At 46.7% G+C, this 23,362-nt stretch overlaps 1 protein-coding gene across 2 annotated transcripts in view; it reads right to left on the reverse strand.

Moving 5' to 3' along the window:
• Nucleotides 1-23,362, reverse strand: part of MASP2 (MBL associated serine protease 2) — a 93,548-nt gene that overhangs the window by 58,606 nt on the left and 11,580 nt on the right. For both annotated transcript variants that reach the window (XM_083163427.1, XM_083163428.1), the window contains exon 3: nt 9,707-9,884. In XM_083163427.1, coding sequence (XP_083019553.1) covers nt 9,707-9,884 — 178 coding nt within the window. The remainder of the gene's footprint in view (nt 1-9,706; nt 9,885-23,362) is intronic.

The following is a 23,362-nucleotide window of genomic DNA, read 5'->3' on the forward strand; positions in this document are numbered from 1 at the left end:
TATGAGGACTGAGGAAGCTCAGGCGCCACTGGAAGCAAACCGCTCAGTAAGCTCCGCCCACCCGGCCAGCTCAGTCTCCTACAATGGCAGCTTATTAAGAAAAAAAGAGCACCAAGGACTGCTGTTTTTAGTGTTACCTCACCCCCTCTCTAGCGGGGGGGGGGGTGTGTCAGGCTTTACTCACAACTGCCCAGGCTGGCTAATGGCGGTGTGGCTGTGGGAGGATCAAAACAGACTGTGGTCTCAGCAGCCGGGGCCCAAGGCGCGAGCCACACAGAGCTGCGATCAGTTCCCCCAAGCAGCTCCAACAGTGGGGTCAGGCGTCTTAAATGCCTTGCCCCAGGAGAGAAGCCAAAAGTGTGACCAGCTCCCGCAGGGCACAATCTAACACTGCCTGGGAGGGGTAGTAGAAGGGGAGGAGCCACACTGTCTTTTAATTTAAAGTGCCCATGCTCCTTGTGGTCACCTTCAAATTCCCCACTGTAACTCCAGTGACACCTAGTGGATGAAGGAGAAATATTATTTTAGAATTAGAAATCCAACATGTAAGGTGTATGGGTCATATTATATTATTATTATTATTATTATTATTTACAGTATTATTTACAGTTTCTTATATAGCGCAGCATATTCTGTTGTACTTTACAATTGGAAACAATAGTGATTAAACAAACTGGATAGAAACAAACAGAGGTAGGAGGGTCCTGCTCGTACGCTTCGCAGATCTTCCTCAGGGCAAAAAACTTTTTGCCCTGAGGAAGATCTGCGAAGCGTACGCCGGCCAACCAAGCCGTGAGGACGACTACAGATCACTGTCTACAATTGTTGTCTGTGTTTATCAGTCCTTTTCAGGACTCTAATGTACTAGTTTAAATACCTGTTCGCTGCTTTCACCCTACTGACAGCGGTGATCTTAACCGCAGCTAATGTATTTCACCACAACTGTATACCAATTGGGACTATCATAGCCCGTACAGTGTAGGGAATAATACAACGCTACCAACTTACTATTGTCGGGTGATATATTTTCCAGTCATATATGAACATTAATATCGATACCTGTCTGCCTACAGCAATATCTTTTTAATCTATATATGGGTTCAGTATCAGTACACTCATTGGTGCTGTTGCAGCGTAAGGTACTGTAATAACCTACATCACGCCAGATCAATAAAGTGTGATTTGCTGTTTGAGTGAACTGTTTGTATAACATCACCAATAATTGTGTATAAACAGCAGACCACTAGTATCCTCCTTAAACGACAAGTATCTAGCAGCTAACAGTGTAAATGTACACACAGACCTCATATACTTAACTGGTGACACTCTCATTGAAATATTAAAAATCCAATAATGAAATAAAGAATAATATAGAGTATCCCACATACATCGCCACAGGTTAACACCAGTACTGTGACAGTGAATCTAAGACTCCGCACGTGCATTTTTTAATGCACTGTACTCACTTGTTTGATGTTTTATGTTGTGTGTCATATTTCGCAGTTCTTTTTTAAACTTTAATATTAAAAGGTATATTTTATTAATTCTTTCTTACCAATTGGTGCACCACTAAAGACAACCCTTTCCTCTTTCTAATATCCTAACTACCAATCTACCTTGTCTGTGGTAGCACACCCCTGTGACCTACGGACAGGTTCCATTAATCACATGAGAGGGGGTCATCCAGATTCAACCATTTTAGTCTCCCTATCTTGTGCAACGAACCCCCCAATCCCCCAACCACAAGATTGCAGGACAGTCCTGATGGGATGCAGAAACCATCTCATATAGAGGTAGGAGGGCCCTATTCACAGGCTTACACTATAGGGATAATAGGAGGGATACATAAGGATAGGATTCCATAGCATGGCAGTCCCACCAGATTACAGGACAGTCCTGATGGGATGCTATGAGATGTGAATGCTACTGGAGGCTGTGTGGGGTCCGGAATATGATAAGCTTGCCTGAAGAGATGAGTTTTCAGGGAACGCTTGAAAGTTTGGAGGCTAGAGGAGAGTCAATGTGTGTGTGGAAGGGCATTCCATAAGGTGGGTGCTGCCCGATAAAAATCCTGCAAGTGTAAGTGTGAGCGAGTAATGAGGGTGGATGAGAGACGCAGATCTATATAAGTCATTTTACAAGATTCCTCTCAGATGTACCAGTACACACCCATGCTTCTAGGTGCCACATTCACAACCTCTTTTCATATTATCTCCATATATGGAACTAGACACGCCCTTTTGGTGGAGCATGACACGCCCCCTCAATGGGACACTGTGCAAAATTCTGCTACCAACTATAATCTCCCTGAAACTAGTTTTCAAAAGTAGGCAAGTATGGTATGAAAGGTTGGTACTTGTGGAGTATCACAGCTCCCACGATGGGCATCGCACATGAAAAAATCGCATCGCATGTGATTTGATCGCATGCGTTTTTTTACAGAAATGCATCCAAATGCATTGAAATTAGTATCAAACATGTTCAATGGCCCCCAAATGTCATTTTTGAGACTGTACCACCCCCACTATCAACGCGAACCCGAAGCGTGGCGAGCGGCGGCGGTACGCGTCCTACGACCTTTTCATACCCCCACTATCCACGTCGGCGTGGAGTTGAGAATAGAAAGTGTGGCGAGCGCACCGAGCCACCGAGCCCGAAGCGTGGCGAGCGGACACGGATACCTTCACAGGTATACGCGTCCCCTCGCGGGCTTCACAGGTGTCCGCGTCCCCTCGCGGGGCGTGCTGCGCACGCCACGCTTCCGGCTCGGTGGCTCGCTGCACTCGCCACACTTTCTATTCTCAACTCCACGCCGACGTGGATAGTGGGGGTATGAAAAGGTCATAGGATGCGTTCCTGCCGCCCCTCGCAGGCTCGCTGAGCTCGCCTCGCTTCGGGTTCGCGTTGATAGTGGGGGTGGTACAGCCTCAAAAATGACATTTGGGGGCCATTGAACATGTTTGATACTAATTTCAATGCATTTGGATGCTTTTCTGTTAAAAACCGCATGCGATTGCATGCGATGCGATTGCATGCGAAGCGATTGCATGCGAAGCGATTGCATGCGATGCGATTGCATGCAATTTTTTTAAAATGGTAAAAACCTGCAAAAATCGCATCCAATCGCATGCCATCGCATGCCACTATATATGGCATGCGATGGTATGCGATGGGAGCCGTGAAAGTCCACAAGTACCGAAAGGTTTTATGTGAGTAGCCTTCTAGACCGATTTTGTGCAATGAACACATATCTGTAATTCTGCCGATCTGCTTCTCTTATTATTGCTTTCTGCATATGACTCGCTGTAAATAAGCTTATATTAACCTTATGCATTGTTCTTCTTTACAGTTACCATGGTGACAGTATGTTTGTTTCTCCTGACACGCCCCCTGGGGTGTCCGTCTAGACGCCGGTGCGGGATGCACCACTGTGACATCATCGCGACTCCCCGCCGGGTGACGCGTGCAGGAGCTTTCTGTGGGCTGTTTGCTAAGCTATTTAAATGTTTTGTATGTGTGATTCCACTTGATGTCCTGACATAGGCGAATCTAGAATTATGGTAATGGGTGGTCCCAGATCCAGACATAACAGGAGGGGGACCTTTGCGCGGCGTAGCCGCGCGTCAAAAAGGGGGCGTGGCCTTATGGGAAGGAGGCGTGGCATCACAAAAAGGGGTGTGGTATTACACTTTAGACCATACACAGTAATGCCCATTACACATTTTAGCAAACTCCGTAATACCCATTACACATAAAGCCACACGCCTTAATGCCAATTACACATAAGGCCACACACCATAATGCCCATTACACATTGTGCCACACATCATGATGCCCATTACATACAGATGGGTCTGTTCCCATCCTTGCAGGGGATGGCGCTGGCGTCGCCAGCCGCCATCCCCCGCCAGCGCCATGGCGATCGTGAGAAGGGGGCGCGCGCGCACGAGAGGCGCGCGCGCCCCCTTCCGACGGCGCTTCCAAACGTTTCCCCGGGTCCCCGCCGGCTTGCCGGCGGTAACCCGGGGTCCCCGCCGCCTGCCCGCATCCCCCCTAACCCCCCCCTAACCCCGTCCGTCTCCCTGAGGCGGAGACGGACAGGGTTTCCGCCACGCTAGCGACGGAGACTGAGACGCGCGTGCGCGTGAGACGCACGCGCGTCTCAGTCTCCTCGCTGGCAAAGCTGCTGGCGGGTCGCCAGCGCGTACGTTCTGGCGACCCGCCAGCAAGGATGTGCCTATGCACATACTGTACTTTATAACAAACCGTAATGCCCGATACATATTTGCCACATAAGTGCTGCTTACCTACGTGCTCATTGCTAGGGGGTTCTTGCTTGATGGCACCATAGTACCCATTACATATGATGCCGCACACCATAGTACCCATTACACATGATGCTGCACACCATAGTACCCATTACACATGATGCCGCGCACCATAGTACCCATTACACATGATGCCGCGCACCATAGTACCCATTACACATGATGCTGCACACATAATGCCGCTTACACATGATGCTGCACACCTTATAGCTCTATCTTCGGAACCAACTGACCCATTTACATGAGACCAGTATCATATTGAAGAACTTTTGCGGGTACTCGTTACCTAGCACGGCGGGCATCGCGGCCATCAAATGCACTAAAAAACGGGTGCGACGCGATGCCCGCGATTTCCCATAGGGAACAATGTTAAAAGTGTGATTGGACGCGATTTTACTGTTCAATGCCTCAATGCCCGCGATTTTTCCATAGAAAACAATGTTAAATGGGCCACAGAGCCCAAATAGTCCCCCTGAAGTCTGAAATGGCCCCCACAATTGTTAACGCCACCCCACAATCAACGTGAACCCGAAGCGTGGCGAGCGCAGCGAGCCCGCGAGGGGCGGCGGTATGCGTCCTCCGACCTTTTCATACCCCCACTATCCACGTCGGCGTGGAGTTGAGAATAGAATAGTGTGGCGAGCGCAGCGAGCCACCGAGCCCCGCGAGGGGACGCGGATACCTTCACAGGTAAACGCGTCCCTTCGCGGGCTTCACAGGTATCCGCGTCCGCTCGCCACGCTTCGGGCTCGGTGGCTCGCTGCGCTCGCCACACTATTCTATTCTCAACTCCACGCCGACGTGGATAGTGGGGGTATGAAAAGGTTGGAGGACGCGTCCCACCGCCCCTCGCGGGCTCGCCACGCTTCGGGTTCACGTTGATCGTGGGGTGGCGTTAACAATTGTGGGGGCCATTTCAGACTTCAGGGGGACTATTAGGGCTCTGTGGCCCATTTAACATTGTTTCCTATGGAAAAATCGCGGGCATTGAGGCATTGAACAGTAAAATCGCGTCCAATCACACTTTTAACATTGATCCCTATGGGAAATCGCGGGCATCGCGGGCATCGCGTCGCACCCGTTTTTTTAGTGCATGCGATGGCCGCGATGCCCGCGATTTTTTACCCCCGATGACCGCGATGGACATCGTGGGCGCCGTGCTAGGTAAAGAGTACCCTTTTGCGTTGGCTTCGAATGATTTTAGTCCCGTGAAACTGGGCTGTTTGGTTACAGAGAAATCTGCCCTCAAAGAACATAAACAGTCATGAAATTACATTTAAAAAATGAAGAAAAAAAAAAACGGTTTAACCTCAATATCCCTGGAACCAATTAATTAACCCATATGGATCCAGCCTGGTATCAAATTGGAAGCCCAGCGATTTGGGTTCGACTGAGCTTCATTGATGCCGAAGGGGGAACTGGCAGCCGTTGAACTGGGTGGGGGTCGGAATTAGCGGGTCCCATGTTATCCTATAGGGAAAACATTCCAGCTTTGCCTGGCAGTATCTCCGGTTCCCAGGGGGCTAGAGACACAGGGCTGGGCTCGTTGGAAAGCCCCATCCCTCAGCTACAAAATGGGCTAATGGGTGGTCCTGTGCACCCCCGGACCACCCCCTAGATTCGCCTATGTGTCCTGATGAAAGAGGTTATTAAACACCTCAGAACGTTGACCACACTTTGGTCTAGTTTCTAATTTATTATAACTAAGTCTCCGTGAGTGCCGGCCGTTGCTCGGCAGTGAGCCCACGTATATATACAATCCTTGAAAACGGGGCACACAGGAAAATCTTTTTATGCCATTGTACGGGCCCATCTTTTTACTGTTACTGTTTTTCTATGTGTATTGTTTTAAATAAATGTAAAGCTGCCCATACACGGAGCCGTTCGCCGGCATCCATTCTGTACTATGCGATGCGCGCTCCCGCGCATCACATAGTATGGTACAAAAAGTATGTGCTGCACATACTTTTTGTACTAGGTAAACATCGTATCGGATCGCAGTGCATGCACAAGGGATGCGATCCGATACGATGTGTGCTGTTTAAGCACAGAACGGATCCGATGAACGGACCGTGTATGGGGGCTTAAGTTTGTACATAAACAATATCACACTGCGCATTTCCCTTGCTGGGAGGCTTTTTTGGTTTTAAGGGGTCTTGGACGACATCTGATGGAAAGCTCACCAGGACTTGTCTATTCATAAGGCCCCCGTACATTAGTCCGACTAAGGACAAGTCAGACCTGATTCCCCCCCGCAGCTCCCCGGGAAGGGGACACACGATTAGGCACTTGATGTGCCAAGTTTTGCATGTGATACATCGCATGCAATGTATCATATGCAGTCCCCAGGGAGCTGCAAGGTGGAGGGAGCAGGGGGGCGGCGGACATCAAGGTTGCGGGTGGGGGACGCTGCAAGGTGACTGGCGGGGGATGCTGCTACTAGGGCAGAGGCAGCGGGCAGGGGACACTGCGAGGAACAGTGACACAGAGGCGGTAACGTAGAGCCGGGCAGGGGGAGCCGGGAGCTGGCAGTACTGAAAAAAAAAAAGCCCATACAATGAATGGGCAGCCTGTGATTGGCTGAGCGCTCTCTCAGCCAATTGCTGACCTGCTCCCTCCACCTGCCCGGAGCACTTACAGCTCCCTGCTCCGGCTCCCCCTGCCCGTCTCCCTCGCCGGCGTCCGCCGCCTCTGTGTCCCCCACCAGCCATCTCACAGAGTCCCTTGCCCGGCTGCATATAAGATTTAGCAAATCTTATGTGCAGCCGGTCCGACCTCCCGACTCCGATCCGATGCACACGGGATCGCGCATTGGGTCGGACCGGGTGTCTAAACATGTGATTTGGCCCGATTTCACTGCCCGATCCATCTGAATCTTGTGAAATCGGGACCAAATCGCATAGTGTATGGGGGCCTATAGTGTGAGTCTATATACAGATCCTAAAATCTTTTTATCACAGGGTGATCACTGTGTGATCATATTAATAGCCACAAGATGGCGCTGTTCACCCACTAACCTAATCACACACATGCACTGTAAGTAGGGCACTGATCTACACTGAGAATGTATTATATAATACACTCCTCCTGAAACTTTCCCTATGTCTGAAACACGTGAAACGGGCTGAAAGAACAACGTCAGGAAAGGAAGAAGCACGGAGTGAAAGAGAGACCTCGCTACGTGAGAGCTTCCTTGTTAAATATTGCTACGGATTGTCACAACTTTGTCTATAGAACACTGAAGATGGAGAAGTCAAATCATCCTCTCTACGTCTCCCATGGTCCTATGGAAATTAGGCCAATCTGATGACTTTTGCTGACACTGTATGTACTCTGTAGTGTTTACATTATTCACTATTATCACTTTATATTTATATGCACAATTATTTATTCTATAGTTTAATTTCTGGCTTTCACTATGGGCCTATACCCTGATTGCGCAGACTGTGCAAAACAGTGAAAAAAAACCATGTCGACCTCGCGACCTGTCGACCCAAAGTCATGTTGACAGTTTCACCTGTACGTTCTAAATGTCGGTATTTTGACCTTGTCGGGATTTTGTCTTTGTTGGTATTATGACCCTGTCGCGATTTTGACCTTCGGGATTTTGACGGCATCCCGTTATGGTAATGTGCCCGGTACTATGAGGTCAGTCTGAAGCTATCAATAGCACAGGGACCCATTTTATACAAAAGTGCAGCAGAACCCAAAGCAACAGATTGGGATGGAGGTAGACAAATGAACCGGCTAGAGTTGTGAGAGTAACTCGGAAGGAGACTCCCTGACATAACAGCAATCTCCCTCTATCCCTCATTAGTATAGCAATCTCCCTCATGTCACCTAGCCCACATTACACTGTTACATCATAGTTACCTCCCCCCCTGCATTCTGCAGGAGACTCCCTGACATAGCAGCAATCTTCCTCTCTCCCTCATTAGTCTAGTAATCTCCCTCATGTCACCTAGCCCACATTACACTGTTACACCATAGTTACCTCCCCTCCTGCATTCTGCAGGAGACTCCCTGACATAGCAGCAATCTCCCTCTCTCCCTCATTAGTCTAGCAATCTCCCTCATGTCACCTAGCCCACATTACACTGTTACATCATAGTTACCTCCCCTCCTGCATTCTGCAGGAGACTCCCTGATATAGCAGCAATCTCCCTCTCACCCTCATTAGTCTAGCAATCTCCCTCATGTCACCTAGCCCACATTACACTGTTACATCATAGTTACCTCCCCTCCTGCATTCTGCAGGAGACACCCTGAAATAGCAGCAATCTCCCTCTCTCCCTCATTAGTCTACCAATCTCCCTCATGTCACCTAGCCCACATTACACTGTTACATCATAGTTACCTCCCCCTCTGCATTCTGCAGGATACTCCCTGACATAGCAGCAATCTCCCTCTCTCCCTCATTAGTCTAGCAATCTCCCTCATGTCATCTAGCCCACATTACACTGTTACATCATAGTTACCTCCCCTCCTGCGTTCTGAAGGAGACTCCCTGACATAGCAGCAATCTCCCTCTCTCCCTCATTAGTCTAGCAATCTCCCTCATGTCACCTAGCCCACATTACACTGTTACATCATAGTTACCTCCCCTCCTGCATTCTGCAGGAGACTCCCTGATATAGCAGCAATCTCCCTCTCTCCCTCATTAGTCTAGCAATCTCCCTCATGTAATCTAGCCCACATTACACTGTTACATCATAGTTACCTCCCCCTCTGCATTCTGCAGGATACTCCCTGACATAGCAGCAATCTTCCTCTCTCCCTCATTAGTCTAGCAATCTCCCTCATGTCACCTAGCCCACATTACACTGTTACATCATAGTTACCTCCCCCTCTGCATTCTGCAGGATACTCCCTGACATAGCAGCAATCTTCCTCTCTCCCTCATTAGTCTAGCAATCTCCCTCATGTCACCTAGCCCACATTACACTGTTACACCATAGTTACCTCCCCTCCTGCATTCTGCAGGAGACTCCCTGACATAGCGGCAATCTCCCTCTCTCCCTCATTAGTCTAGCAATCTCCCTCATGTCACCTAGCCTACATTACACTATTACATTATAGTTACATCCACTCTTGCATTCATAGTGCCTGAATCACAACAGGAGGGTCTTATCCAGAGTTCTAAACATGGGAGATGTGACGTGGGGAACATTACGTTTAGCTTCATTTTGGAATCTGAGCCTGTCGGGAAAACCCAGCCAGGGCTCCAATTTTCTTGGCAAACCCAAATTCCATGCTTCCAGCTCTGCACAATGTTCTGGTTTTCCGGGCACCACACTTGCAACATTACAGCATATAGTTATTGGCATCAATATATAATTGTACATTATAATGATTCTGCCCCTGAAAATAATGTTTACCTTCAGCCATATAGAAAGCTTCAAATCCACTAAACTCTTTCTCATTGGAGTAGTCACTTCTGAAGGTCACGGTCATCTTATTGCCCAGGGAGTAGAAGGGGGTGTCTCCTGGGGCTTCCTCTGTGTCTGTGGACTCCTTACCACACAGATGTGCCACCACTTTCCCATGGGAAGTCAGCTGTGACAAGAACAGGGATTAATAAACCATTCTGCCATTTTGAACCTTAATAATACCAGGGGCGTAACTATAGCACCGCAGCCCCTGCGGTCGCGGGGGGGCACTGTGCATGTGGGGGCGCCGGGGGGCTGCGGTGCTATAAGTTAAATGATATTAAAAAGGGTGGTAGACTGCGCTTATTGATGACAGAGGCCCTTATTCTGATCGGTGCGGCCGGAGCCGATTATGCGGCCAGGACCGTGTGTGCGAAACCCCGCCTTCCATACGGATCGCCAATTCCGTCCGTATGCGGTAAGAAGCTGTCCGAACGGATCGCACGTGTATTTTTCACGGAATACGCCTCCTCCATCTAAGGGAACCTCCCCCATCATTCGATGGTCGCAGACCATCGAATGCAGGACCGAGTGCTCCACCAGCACCCGCAACCTCAGACCACACGGACATTTTTCCGTGCAAAAGCAGAGATCTGGGCGGGCAGCTGACATCCGGCGATGTCATATGTCCGCCCCCTACACGTGCGTCACGGCTGCATTACCATACGTACGCCCAGCGTTTGTATGGGAACGCCCATGAAACGCGGGGCGTATGCATATGGTAATGAGCCCAAATAGCCCTTCACGCCCCTCTCCACCCCCTGTTCGGAGTGTTCACATATCATGCGGAATTTGGCCGTACGCCCCGCTCGCACATGCGCAGAGACGCCTCTGCACATGCGCAGACACAAAACATCGGCGGGCCGAACGCACGCGGATATATCCGCACCGATCAGAATAAGGGCCAGAGTGAGGTAAATTAAAAAAGTAATTTAATTGTACAATAACATACTAAAATATACAAATCAATCACAATATGCACAGTGTAAAACAAGGGGGGGGGGAGGGTAGGGGAGGTAAAAAGCTGCATCCACTGAATTGTAATATCACCTTTGCAAGTCCACAGTTCAATGTGTAACCAGGAGATGGTAAAGAGTGATCCTTTAGACTTGGCCAAAGCGGTGCTCGATTAGAACTTCCTCCAGTTTTAGAATGGGGGTTGCATTCCTCCCAATTGGAATCAGAAGTGGTGTTGAGACGTCCGCTGGGTGACTTTGGGTGGGTATTAGATAGGCGGCTTGCCTTCAGATGGTGAGTGCCTCACTCCAGGTCAATGGGCCTGTAGTTGTTGAAAGTCTGGATCTCTGGTTAACTTTTTAGTAGCAGGTGGTGATGGTGGAATGGCAGCGTGATGGGTGGGCAATCAGGAGCCTGGGCCAACGCGTTTCGCTGCAATAAGCAGCTTTTTCAAAAGTTCTAATCGAGCACCGCTTTGGCCAAGTCTAAAGGATCACTCTTTACCATCTCCTGGTTACACATTGAACTGTGGACTTGCAAAGGTGATATTACAATTCAGTGGATGCAGCTTTTTACCTCCCCTACCCTCCCCCCCCCTTGTTTTACACTGTGCATATTGTGATTGATTTGTATATTTTAGTATGTTATTGTACAATTAAATTACTTTTTTAATTTACCTCACTCTGTCATCAATAAGCGCAGTCTACCACCCTTTTTAATATCATTTTTCTATAGGGACTGACAATCCCTTTTATTGACAGTCCGCCGCCCGCAGCCTTACCTGTCTTCAGTGGTGGTCATTCTTCTGCTAGTGAGACGGACCACAATAAAATGTCCGCCCCATATAGCAGACAGTTCTCTGAAACTGTCTGCTGTATTGGGGGTGGACATTTTGTGTTAGTCCGTCTCCATAGCAGAAGAATGAAGCCAGCAAGGGAGCCGGGACCAGCAAGACAGGTAAGGCTGCGGGCGGGGGATGGGGGATGGGGGGGTTCGGCGGGGGGGGGGGGGGCGAACAATTCATAGTTACGCCACTGAATAATACACATATAAAATAAGTATGCACAATAATAATAATTGTCATTTATTTGGGTATATCAGAACTGAAAAAGGACCTAGGAGTCCAAATTGATAACAAACTGGGGTTTAGTGCTCAGTGTCATGTAGCAACAAATAAGGATACTCGCCTGTATAAGAAGAGGTATGTGGACTAGGAACTCAAAAGTAATTATGCCACTGTACAAAGCATTGGTTAGACCGCATCTGGAATATGGAGTACAATTCTGTACATCATAGAACTGGGAAAAATCCAAAGAACAGCAACAAAGCTAATAAAGGGAATGGAGAAGTTAAGCTAGGAAAACAGATTGGACAAATTGGGATTATTTACGTGAGAAAAGAGACATGTAAGGGGAGACATGCTAAACGTACAAATAATGGATTTTGTACTTATGGTAAATCCTTTTCTACGAGTCCACAGGTGTCACTAGAGTCACACTAGGGAATAGAAGGTGATCACAGGGAGCATGGGCACTTTAAATTTAAATGAGTGTGGCCAACTCCTCCCCTTCTACATCCCCTCCCAGGCAGTCATAATGATTGTGCCCGGAAGGAGCTGGAAGACAAAAACACACTTCCGAAGAGGAGGTTAAACATAAACACATACGTATAACAATCATACAATGACAGATTGGAAAATGAAAAATCAGTGAGAAACAACACTGAGTAACGTACAACCACACAATATAAAACAAGGAAGTTCCAACAGTTATATCCAAAACTAACCCTGGCAGAAAGAAACTTCAAGGTTTCAAAGTCAGGATCTTAACCAAACAAAGGTAACAGCACCGAGGCTGGCATCCAGTGACACTTGTGGACTTGCAGAAAAGGATTTAAAGTAAGTACAAAATCCCTGTTTACTCCTTCATCCACTAGGTGTCACTGGAGTTACAGTGGGGACATCATAGAGCTCCCAACATGGGCGGGACAGCGCAGAGAACCCCCTAACACCGGGCAGCCAAACTGAGATGCTGGAGCGACAAAGGTATCCAACCGGTAGAACTGGACAAAAGTTTGAGGACTCGACCAGGTTGCAGAGCTGCTGACTAGAGACCCCCCCAGGCAGCCGCCCACAAGGGTCCTACAGAGCGCGTGGAATGCACTGAAATAGAAGCAGAAGGAGGTCAGGCATCGGTGACATAAGCCTGACAAATAGCAAGACAAGTCCACCTGGCCAATATCTTTTAACGCTAGCCAGCCACGCCTCACAGGATCATAAGTGACAAACAAAGCATCCGATTTTCTGATGGATGCCGATGAGCAACACAAACATGAAGAGGTCTGACTACGTCCAGAGACCCGGCATCAGGAGCATCATCCAAAAACATCAGCATCACGATTGGCTGATTGATATGAAATGGCGGGACAATCTTAGGCAGAAAGATGAGACCAGTACTGAGCTCCACCCGGTCAGCATGAAATACCAGAAATGGTGGGCGACAGGACAGATTCCCAAATTCAGAAACCCGCCTGGCCGAAGCCAAGGCAAACAAAAGGGACAGGGAAGAATGTCTTCTTGTTGGCGCACAGAAATAATAAAAGATTTTTAAAATTTCATATTTTATTATATCTTATTAAAATAACTAATAACTAATAAGTAAGTGAAATATTTTTGTATACAATTGGATAAATAAACAATTATGTTTATCTGACTAAAAGCAACGGTGTCTCTATGGCCCTTATTATGGTTGGTGCGGATATGTCTGCGTGCGTTCGTTCCGCCGATGTTTTGTGTCTGCGCATGTGAAAGGGACATACGTCCAAATTCCGCATGAATTGTTTACACTACGAACAGGGGGAGGAGAGGGGCGTGAAGGGCTGTTTGGACTCATTGGCATGTATTCAATGCCGGTGCGAGCGGCCGGCGAGGTGGTTAAACTGCGAGGATCACCGAAAACCAGTGATCCTCGCAGTTTAACCCCCGCGCCGGCCGCTCACACTATGCAACGTTCCGGGGGAATCCTTGCCATCACAGAACGGCAAGGATTCCCCTAAACTGCGAGAGCCGCGGCTAGTGCAGCAAACTCGCTGTAATTAGCCTCGATTCTCGCAGCTTTTGGAGGCACATACGCCAATTCTCCCTCGCTCAAAAAACGGAGCGAGGGGGAATTTGCGTATGGGGGGGGGGTCAGTTGAATACTGACAGGGTGAGCGGTGACTGCGAGCAAAAAGTCCTGCTCGCAGTCACCGCTCGCCCACGGCATTGAATATATGCCATTAACATATGCATACGCCCCGCGTTTCATGGGCGTTCCCATGAAAACGCTGGGCGTACGTATGGTAATGCGGCCGTGACGCACGTGTAGGGGGCGGACATATGACATTGCCGGATGTCAGCTGCCCGCCCAGATCCCTGCTTTTGCATGGAGAAATGCCTGAGTGGTCTGAGCTTGCGGGAGCTGCCTGACCACTCGGTCCTGCATTCGATGGTCTGCGACCATCGAATGATGGGGGAGGTTCCCAGAGATGGAGGAGGTGTATACATGAGAAATCCACTCGTGCTCCGTGCGGTCAGCGGTTTACCGCATTCGGACGGAGTGAGCGATCCGTACGGAAGGCGGGATTTAGGACGCACGGTCCTGGCCGCATATTCGGCTCCGGCCGCACAGACCAGAATAAGGCCCTATGTTGTTTTATTTGTAAATAATTTATTATGATTGATTAAGGAATGTAATCAATATTAGGTACTTGTTTCCTAGCACGGCCACAATCGGGAGTAATCGTGTACCTTAAGTTAAGGTACACGATTAACGCGATGGACCCGATTTCCTTTGAAATCAGGTCCATTTGGCCGGCTAAGACAAAATATCGGGGGCATCGCGTCGGTCGGGACCATTAACAATGGTCCCGACGCGACCGACGCGATGCCCCCAATTTCCCCATAGGCTTCAATGTTAAAAAAATATTTTAACATTGAAATCGTGTCGGGAAAGGTAAAATATCGGGGGCATCGCGTCGGTCGGGACCATTAACATTGGTCCCGACGCGATGCCCCCGATTTTTCCATAGGCTTCAATGTTAAAATATTTTTTAACATTGAAATCGTGAGAAAATGTGAAAAATGTGAAATGGGCCAATATGACCCATTTCACATTATAGATGTCCCCGTCGTCACCCCACGATAGACGCCAACCCGAAGCGTGGCGTCCTCCGACATTTTCATTCCCCTACTATCCACGTCGGCGTGGAGTTGAGAATAGAATAGTGTGGCGAGCGTAGCGAGCCACCGCGCCCGAAGCGTGGCGAGCGCAGCGAGCCCCGCGAGGGGACGCGTATAACTTCACAGGTATACGCGTCCACTCGCGGGGCTCGCTGCGCTCGCCACGCTTCGGGCTTGGTGGCTCGCTGCGCTCGCCACACTATTCTATTCTCAACTCCACGCCGACGTGGATAGTAGGGGAATGAAAAGGTTGGAGGACGCGCACCGCCACCCCTCGCGGGCTCGCTGCGCTCGCCACGCTTCGGGTTGCCGTCTATCGTGGGGTGGGGTTTACGACGTTAAATTTGGGGGGGTTGGGAATATTTTACATTGAATCCAATGTAAAATCGGGTCCCAGGGACCCGATTTACATTTCATTCAATGAAAAAATCGGGTCCAATCAAAATCGGTCGGTCGCGTCGATCGCATCGCATGCGACCAAATCACATGCGATGCGATCGACCCGATTTTTCCGACACGACCACCCCGATGTAAATCGGTGTGGCCGTGCTAGGAAACAAGTACCCAATATTACTACTAGATTGATCTCAGGGAGGTTATGTTTGTAACTATTGGTTTCTTCCTCACATATGAATTTGAATTTTGGTTATGCTGGGTACACACCAGGACGACTAGGGCCCGATCCCCTCAATCTAGATCCAATTCCGACCAATTGGATGTAGATTGTGTGCTGATTGGGCCCTTTTCTGTCCTGGTGTGGACCGATACCGATCCGATGCGCGGTCCTGCGGGTCGGTCGGTCGTTATCGAGATCCTACCTGCTGCAGGTAGGATCTCAATGACGACCATACAGCCGGGTGCGGGTCGCCATCGGATCGGACCCGCTCACGGTGCACATCGTGAGCGGGTCGTGCCCTCCCGCGTCACCGTGAGTGGGTCGGACGAGACACTGACGACCCGCTCACGATGTGCATTGTGAGCGGGTCGCCCTGGTGTGGTGTACCCTACATTACTACCGTAATAGTAATATAAGGTATTTCACCTTTCTTGTTTAAATTGTAACACTCTAGATTCTGGGCATATAGCCAAATTTGTATACTTTGTATCAGTCTGTACACGGTACTGGTACAGGTTTGTTCTTCACAATTATATTCATATCGATCTTATGGTGTTTGAGGTGTGACTCCCTTCTATTTCAATCTCTGGTGTAATTCATTTCTGAGTTGTTCAGATAATGAACAGGGTGACTTATTTAAGTTTTATACGTATATTCGTAGCCGCCTATTTCTTACAAGCGTTAAGATAAATGTATTGGTGACTTATTTATGGCACAGCGTTAGGTGAAATATCTTCTTCAAATATATAGATGTGCCCTGAATCTCTACTCAAAAATAGATTGATCAATAGCCTATACTAGAAATGATCATCATATATTCTACTCCTAAGTGGTAGGATAATATATCGCGTCACCACTTATTGATATACTCTTTATTTGTATAGATACTGATCAGTGTGTCTTATGTGCTGTTTACATTACATATATCACCAGCGAACAATTTATTTGATCATATATTATTCTAGCACATCATGCTGTGTAGTTGTTTGTGGTGAATGATCAATTTATTGACAGCTCTATTACTATCAATTGATATAGTAGGAACCGGAATGCAGGTTGCACTTTATACTTGTGGTCCCTCCAGGAGAGAAACAGATCAATGTCATTTTCCTATAGCTGCTTATATACTGTAGGCCTCATTATATCGTTGGTAGGAAAGGAACCAAACACTCTACATTTCCCAGTGATCTGTTTATTATAAAGCTGCTGTCAGTGGGGATTTGACTATATAGATTCTTTCTATTACACACTATTGCAACATTTAAATGAGATTGATCTTTACATATAATGTTGGCAGTTGACACTCTGGGTAAATGATGTGCGCTCATCTGTAATCAACAGTTAGGCTGTGTTTTACAGTCACACCGCTGCCGAATAAAGGGGGATCAGTAACTTAGGCAACAGAGAGTCTGTCTGTGCAGTATGCTGCTTCCCACTATCGGGGTTCTGTATTCAGGACACAATACTATAAATCAGATATTGGTTCCATCAGTTATACGCTTTTAAAATGTAACATATATGGGGAAATTCAACAAGCCATCAGAATGTCACCAAATAAGAAAGCACCAGGATGTGATGGGCTACCCCTGGAGATCTATAAAAAATACATTGATATGGTATCTCCATGGCTAACTGAATTGTTCAATAGGTGTATTGGAGAGGGGAGACTCCCAGACTCAATGAACGAGGCCATGATTGTATTGATCCCCAAGGAGGGAAAAGACCCAAAAGAACCAGACTCATATAGGCCAATTTCATTAATTAACACAGATGCAAAAATATTGGCGAAAGTCTTGGCCATGAGATTAGAAGGAGTAACTCAAAGTATCGTCCATGTAGATCAAACGGGTTTCTGTAAAAATAAATGTACTGCAATAAATATAAGAAGGTTTTATGGAAATATCCAAAATGCGCAAGAAGCTGAGAATAGAGGTGCTGTGGCATCTTTGGATGCAGCTAAAGCATACGATAGTATAGAGTGGATATATTTATGGACGGTACTAAGCAAATTTGGGTTTGGACCACAATTTATAAAGTGGATCCAAATATTATATTATGCACCAAGAGCAAGGGTACATGTGAATGGGTATACCACAGCAGCATTTGGTTTGGAAAGGGGAACAAGGCAGGGATGTCCGTTGTCCCCTGCCTTGTTTAACCTGGCAATAGAACCCCTTGCATGCATCTTGAGGGCGTGTAAGGGACTAAGGGGAATAGGGCAAGACAGGAATATCAAGCAAGTAATATCTATGTATGCTGATGATATGTTGGTATACTTGGCTGATTACTTGGAGGAAATCCCAAGAATGTTGGCAATTATAGAAGAATTTGGAGGTTTCTCCGGGTTAAGAATTAACTGGGGGAAATCAAATATTATAACTGCCAGAGGGAAGTGCCCTAGTAATCGGGATAATGAATTAGCCTTGAAATGGGTGGATAACATGCGATATCTAGGGATAAATATATCTAACCAGCCCAGTGAGTTTATAAAATTGAACATAGACCCCTTAATAAAGTATTATCAGGAAAAAACAAAAACATGGTCAAAACTACCACTAACAGTTACAGGTAGAATCAATTTAATAAAAATGGTGATCCTCCCGAAATTTTTGTTTGTGTTTCACCAATCCCCTATATATATATCCCTAATAAGATCTTTAAAAAAATAGATGGTATTACATCATCCTTTATCTGGGGTGGGAAAAGGGCGAGAATAAAAATTGATACCTTGGTAAGAAATAAAAAACAAGGCGGATTAGGGCTCCCCCACTTCAGGTTATATTATACTGCCACACAGTTATGGCATGCAGGAAAGTGGTTAAAAGGTAACTGTGATGAGAATATAATGACAATGGCAGGACAAGTTGGAAACGGATTATCTCCTAGACAGCTTGTAGTAGTAAAAGGTGTCGGAAAGGTAAAAAGCCCATTAATTAAACAAATTAAAAAAATATGGGGATATACAAATAAAGTAATGGATTGTAAGGGGGTGGATCCAGAAACTCCTATTTGGGTAAGGTCCCAAAAAAATAATAAGGATAGAAAGGATAAATATAAAGAAATTAAAGTGATTTGTGGTAAATATGGGATTGAGAACATAGGACATGTATATGCAGCAGGAAATTTAAAAACCTTTGCCCAATTAGAGAAGGAATACGGGATACCAAGAACAATGTTTTTCCGATACTTACAATTAAGAAGCAGTCTGAATGAAACATCTGGGCCAAGTGATGTAAATATACAGGAATCCCCTATGAAACAATTCTTAGGAAGAGATGGGAGGGTGAGCGTATCTAGTATCTATAAAGTATTACTGGAAGAACTAAAATATCCACAGATAGACAAGGTCAAGGAAAAATGGATGCAAGATGTGGCCGAGATTTCTAATCAAGAATGGGAAAGGGCAACTGCATCGCCGACCAGGGCAACGCAGGCAATAAGATTCCAACAAATACAATTGTTTATTGTACATAGAGTCTATGTTACTCCAGTAAAGCTACGCAAATTTGATGCAAATAAAAATGACATATGCCCAAAATGTAGTATTAGTCGGGGTACTTATATCCATATGATATGGAAATGCCACAAAATTCAAAAGTTATGGAGTCAAATTGGAGTAATAATAAGAGAATTAGGCTTAGAGAAAATAAATGTAGATGAAAAAGTATGTCTGTTGGGTATTATACCTCAGGGAGGGATAAATAAACATGACATATGTTTGATAGAAAACCTGGTGACTCTGGCAAAAGTTGTCATAGTAAGGAAATGGCTGGCACACGAAAGTCCAAATATAAAACAATGGATAAATTTGGTGAACAACACAATAAAACACGAAAGATATATGCACAGTAAACACCAACAGATGAACAAGTTCTATCAGATATGGAATAGATGGATGGAATCTAAACAATATGAGTGTGAGAATGCACAGGACACGTAATTAAATATAAATAGAATTAAACAGGGCACATTAAATACAAATAACATAAAGTAAATTACACGGATACACAGATAGGGATAGGAAAAATTAATGCACCAGAAAGAAAATTTAATATTTAATATAGAATAATAAAACTAAAACACAAATACATGAAATAGGGTGCTAAACATAAAGTGTGGGGGAAAAAAAAATATACAAAATAAAAAGATCAAAATAGAATAGAGAGAAGACCATATACCTTGGGGAGGGAAATAAGGGGGGGGGGGTGTTAGTATGAATGTCATTGTATTTATGTATGTAATCTTATAAAAGAAAGGGCTCTTTGTAATATGAAATGTATGTGATCATAAGTGGAAAAATAGAAATTGTTATGTATGAAATGTGAAAAAAAAGACTACTGTATTAAAAAAAAAAATGTAACATATATTGTCGGCAGTCGGTATCTTAGGTGGATGATGTGTGATCGTCTGTAATTGACAATTAGGCTGTATTCTACGGTCACACTGCTGCCGAATGATGGAGGGGTCAATAGATTAAATAGCAAGTGGTCTGTCCATGTAATATATTGCTTTCCTACTATCGTGGTTAATATATTCAGGACATAATACTGTAAATCAGTTGATCCTTATTCTGAAGGTGCGTACACACGTACAGATTTTTCTGTCTGATCTATCTGGTTGGAACAAAAACCTGGAAATGTATGGGAACAAATAACATTCAAAAAAATTGTTTCCAATGGCTTGAAAACAGACAGTGATCAGTGAGACAAATTGTTTAAATCATTCTGATATAACAAATTTATCAAAGCATATAATTTTTCTGTTTTCCTGGATTTGGGTGGAAATTTTTGATTGTCATATGCTCGCATACATTTCCAGGTTTTTGTTCCCACCAGATAGATCAGACAGAAATATCTGTATGTGTGTACACCCCTTAAGAATTATAGTAGTTGCTTCAGACCAATCTAGGCAGTCAGAGTGTGCATCTCGTGCCCGTCTATAAGTGACTTTTAGGCTGTGTCTTAAATGCACACTGCTGCCGGATTAGGACAGATCCCACTTGAGTGGACCCCATCTGCCTATATACTAATGCACTACCCTTGATAGTTCTTCGGGCTGCGTCTGTATACATTCACATCACAGCACGAGAACCGTGATGCCGACACGCGTTTCACAGAGAGGTGATAACTCGTGTTAAAATGTATAATTGATTGTGATGTGAAGGTAACCCTGTACCTATTAGCCGCAAGACCTCATAATGCATATAACAGAGAGAGATTTTAGACGCAGCCCGAAGAACTATCAAGGGCAGCGCATTAGGCAATGGCCATGGAGTTGTCAGACTGCACCTGGATGGGCCGACCCTTGAGAAGCTGGTGTGCCTGAAGTAAGGCATAATACACCACTCTGAGCTTCAGTACATTATTGACAGAACAGCTTCCTGCGAGGTCCAAAGGCCTTGGAACTGGCAGTCAAGGGTGACCACCCCCCACCAGCATAGACTGGCATCTGTGGTGAGAATAGTCCAGTTCCAGATTCCGAATCTCTTGCCCTTTTGAAGATTGATGGCGTTGAGCCACCACAGCAGAGAGAGCCTTGCCCGAGGGGACAGCGTCACCTTCTGATGAAGATGCAGGTGTGAGCCCAACCATTAACAGAGAAGGCAGAGCTGAAACGAGCGTGAGTGAATATGACCATATTGGATCACCTCGAAAGCAGCTACCATCTTCCTCAACAGTATGGTGCACAGGTGCACTGACACTTGCCTGTGGAAGCACAAGGCAGACCAAACTCTGAAGAGACAGGATTTTATCCTCCTGCAAGAACACCCGTAACTGGACTGTGTCCAGAATCATCCCTAGAAACTGCAGCTGCTGTGAGGGCTGAAATGAGATTTTGTGAAATTCAGAATCCACCCATGCTCTATGAGTGTGTTCCATGTCAGGTTGATGTTGGCCAGCAAGGACACCCGTGAGGGGGCCTTTAACAGGAGGTCTTCGAGATAAGGAATAACCATCAACCCTTGCATCCGAAGCACCTCCATCATCACCGCCATGACCTTAATGAAGACACAGGGGGCAGAGGAGAGGCCGAATGGTATGGCCTGGAACTTCAACTCTTATTCTGCCCTCAGCAGGTAAAGGGTAAGTAGCCAAATACCTACGAGAGGCTAGGAAATTATTTGTCTGTGACTCCAAGCCTGCAATAAATGATCATCCAATTCCTCAGACAGCAGAAAGGAAGATGTCCATTTTGTTTTTTTTTACCAAAAAGGGAAGGACGAGCAGGAGCTACCACCCCATCATCTGCATTCAAGGCTAGTTTGACCATGTCAAAGCCTGAGAAGCCTGTTCAGGCTCTTGTGGTGCAATAGCCTGCAGATCCTCCAGTGGCGTATCTACAGCTTTGCAGACCCCGTGATGGCTTGCAGGCGCAGAGTAAACTTGGGCTCCGGGGGTCTGCGGGAGCTGTGGGGAGAGAGAGAGCTGTGGCTGCATAGTCCTTATCATACTGACAGCCGCTCAGCTCAGCTCCCTCTCCCTGAGGCCTGACTCCGTCCCCCACCAGCCATTGGCCGAGACCAAGCCAGCCAGCTCTGGGGGCACTGTGTATATCCCCGGGCTGGCCGCTGGACACAGCACCTGTGGTGGCCCTGTGCATGTCCCCGGCTCCAGGTCCCAGAACCGGCAGCAGCACCCGTATCAGGCAGCAGCACAGGGCTCCCAAAGGCTGCCTCCTGCAGCAGCGTATCACAGCGGCAGCGGGTGAGCTGACCTGTGTGTGTGTGTATATATATATATATATATAATATACTAATGAGAGCAGAGAGCAGTGGCAGACACTACCTGCCTGTCTTCAGTGAAAACTTGCTACTTTCACTAATAACTTTGCCCTAAAGAGCAAGACAGGGTGTGACCAGCTCCTGCAGGGCACAATCTAAGTCAGGGAGGGGAATTAGAAGGGGAGGAGCTGGCCACACTGTCTTTTCATTTAAAGTGCCCATGCTCCATGCAGTCGCCCTTCTATTCTCCACTGTAACTCCAGTGACACCTAGTGGATGATGAAGAAATATCAGGGGCCAATATAAGGAACTGTCAGGCAACCTTTTTGCTTTGAGGAAGGACTCTAGGACATGTTGGAATGTGCTAAGACTAGAGGAAAGTAGATTTTGTTCCCTTAGAAAGATAAACTATTTACGTCAGGGCAGTCAAATTGTGGACTGCTGGTGGTCTGGGAGAGGTGGTGTCGGCGTGATGGAGAGGTAGTGTCGGCAGACACAATATATCCTTTTAAAATAAGGTTGGACAAACATCTCTTGGGTAAAAACATCCAGGGGTAGCACTAACAATCATAATCCATCTTATAAATAAATCAGAATACACAACGCATAATGGCGAGATGTACTAAGCCTTGAAAAGTGATAAAATGGAGAGTGATAAACAACCAGCCAATCAGCTCCTATCTGTCACTTTTTACCACCTTCTCACAGGGTGCGCTGACTGCTACTTTCAGAAGGTGCACTGGTTACAGCGGACACAGAGTGCGGACACAGCGGAACGCCTACTGCTGGGGATGGGGAGCGAAGAGAGACACAACGTACGGGGATGACAATGCCACTGCTGACACAAGACAGGTGCAGAGAGCACCACAACAATGCCCAGCCACAGGAATGCCGGCCGGAAGTGTGCGCCTTGCTGGGCGGAGCGCCCGAATAAACAGCGCTCGGGAGAACACTGCAATGTAACCCAATATGGTCTGCAGTGCACAGTAATGGGACACTATATGAACCAGAGGGCACTGCAATGTAACCCAATATGGTCTGCAGTGCACTGTAACGTGGCACTATATGAACCAGAGGGCATTGCAATGTAAC

Source organism: Crinia signifera, chromosome 19 (genome assembly GCF_055691185.1).
Source record: "Crinia signifera chromosome 19, ASM5569118v1, whole genome shotgun sequence".
In the NCBI taxonomy this organism is placed as follows: Eukaryota; Metazoa; Chordata; class Amphibia; order Anura; family Myobatrachidae; genus Crinia; species Crinia signifera.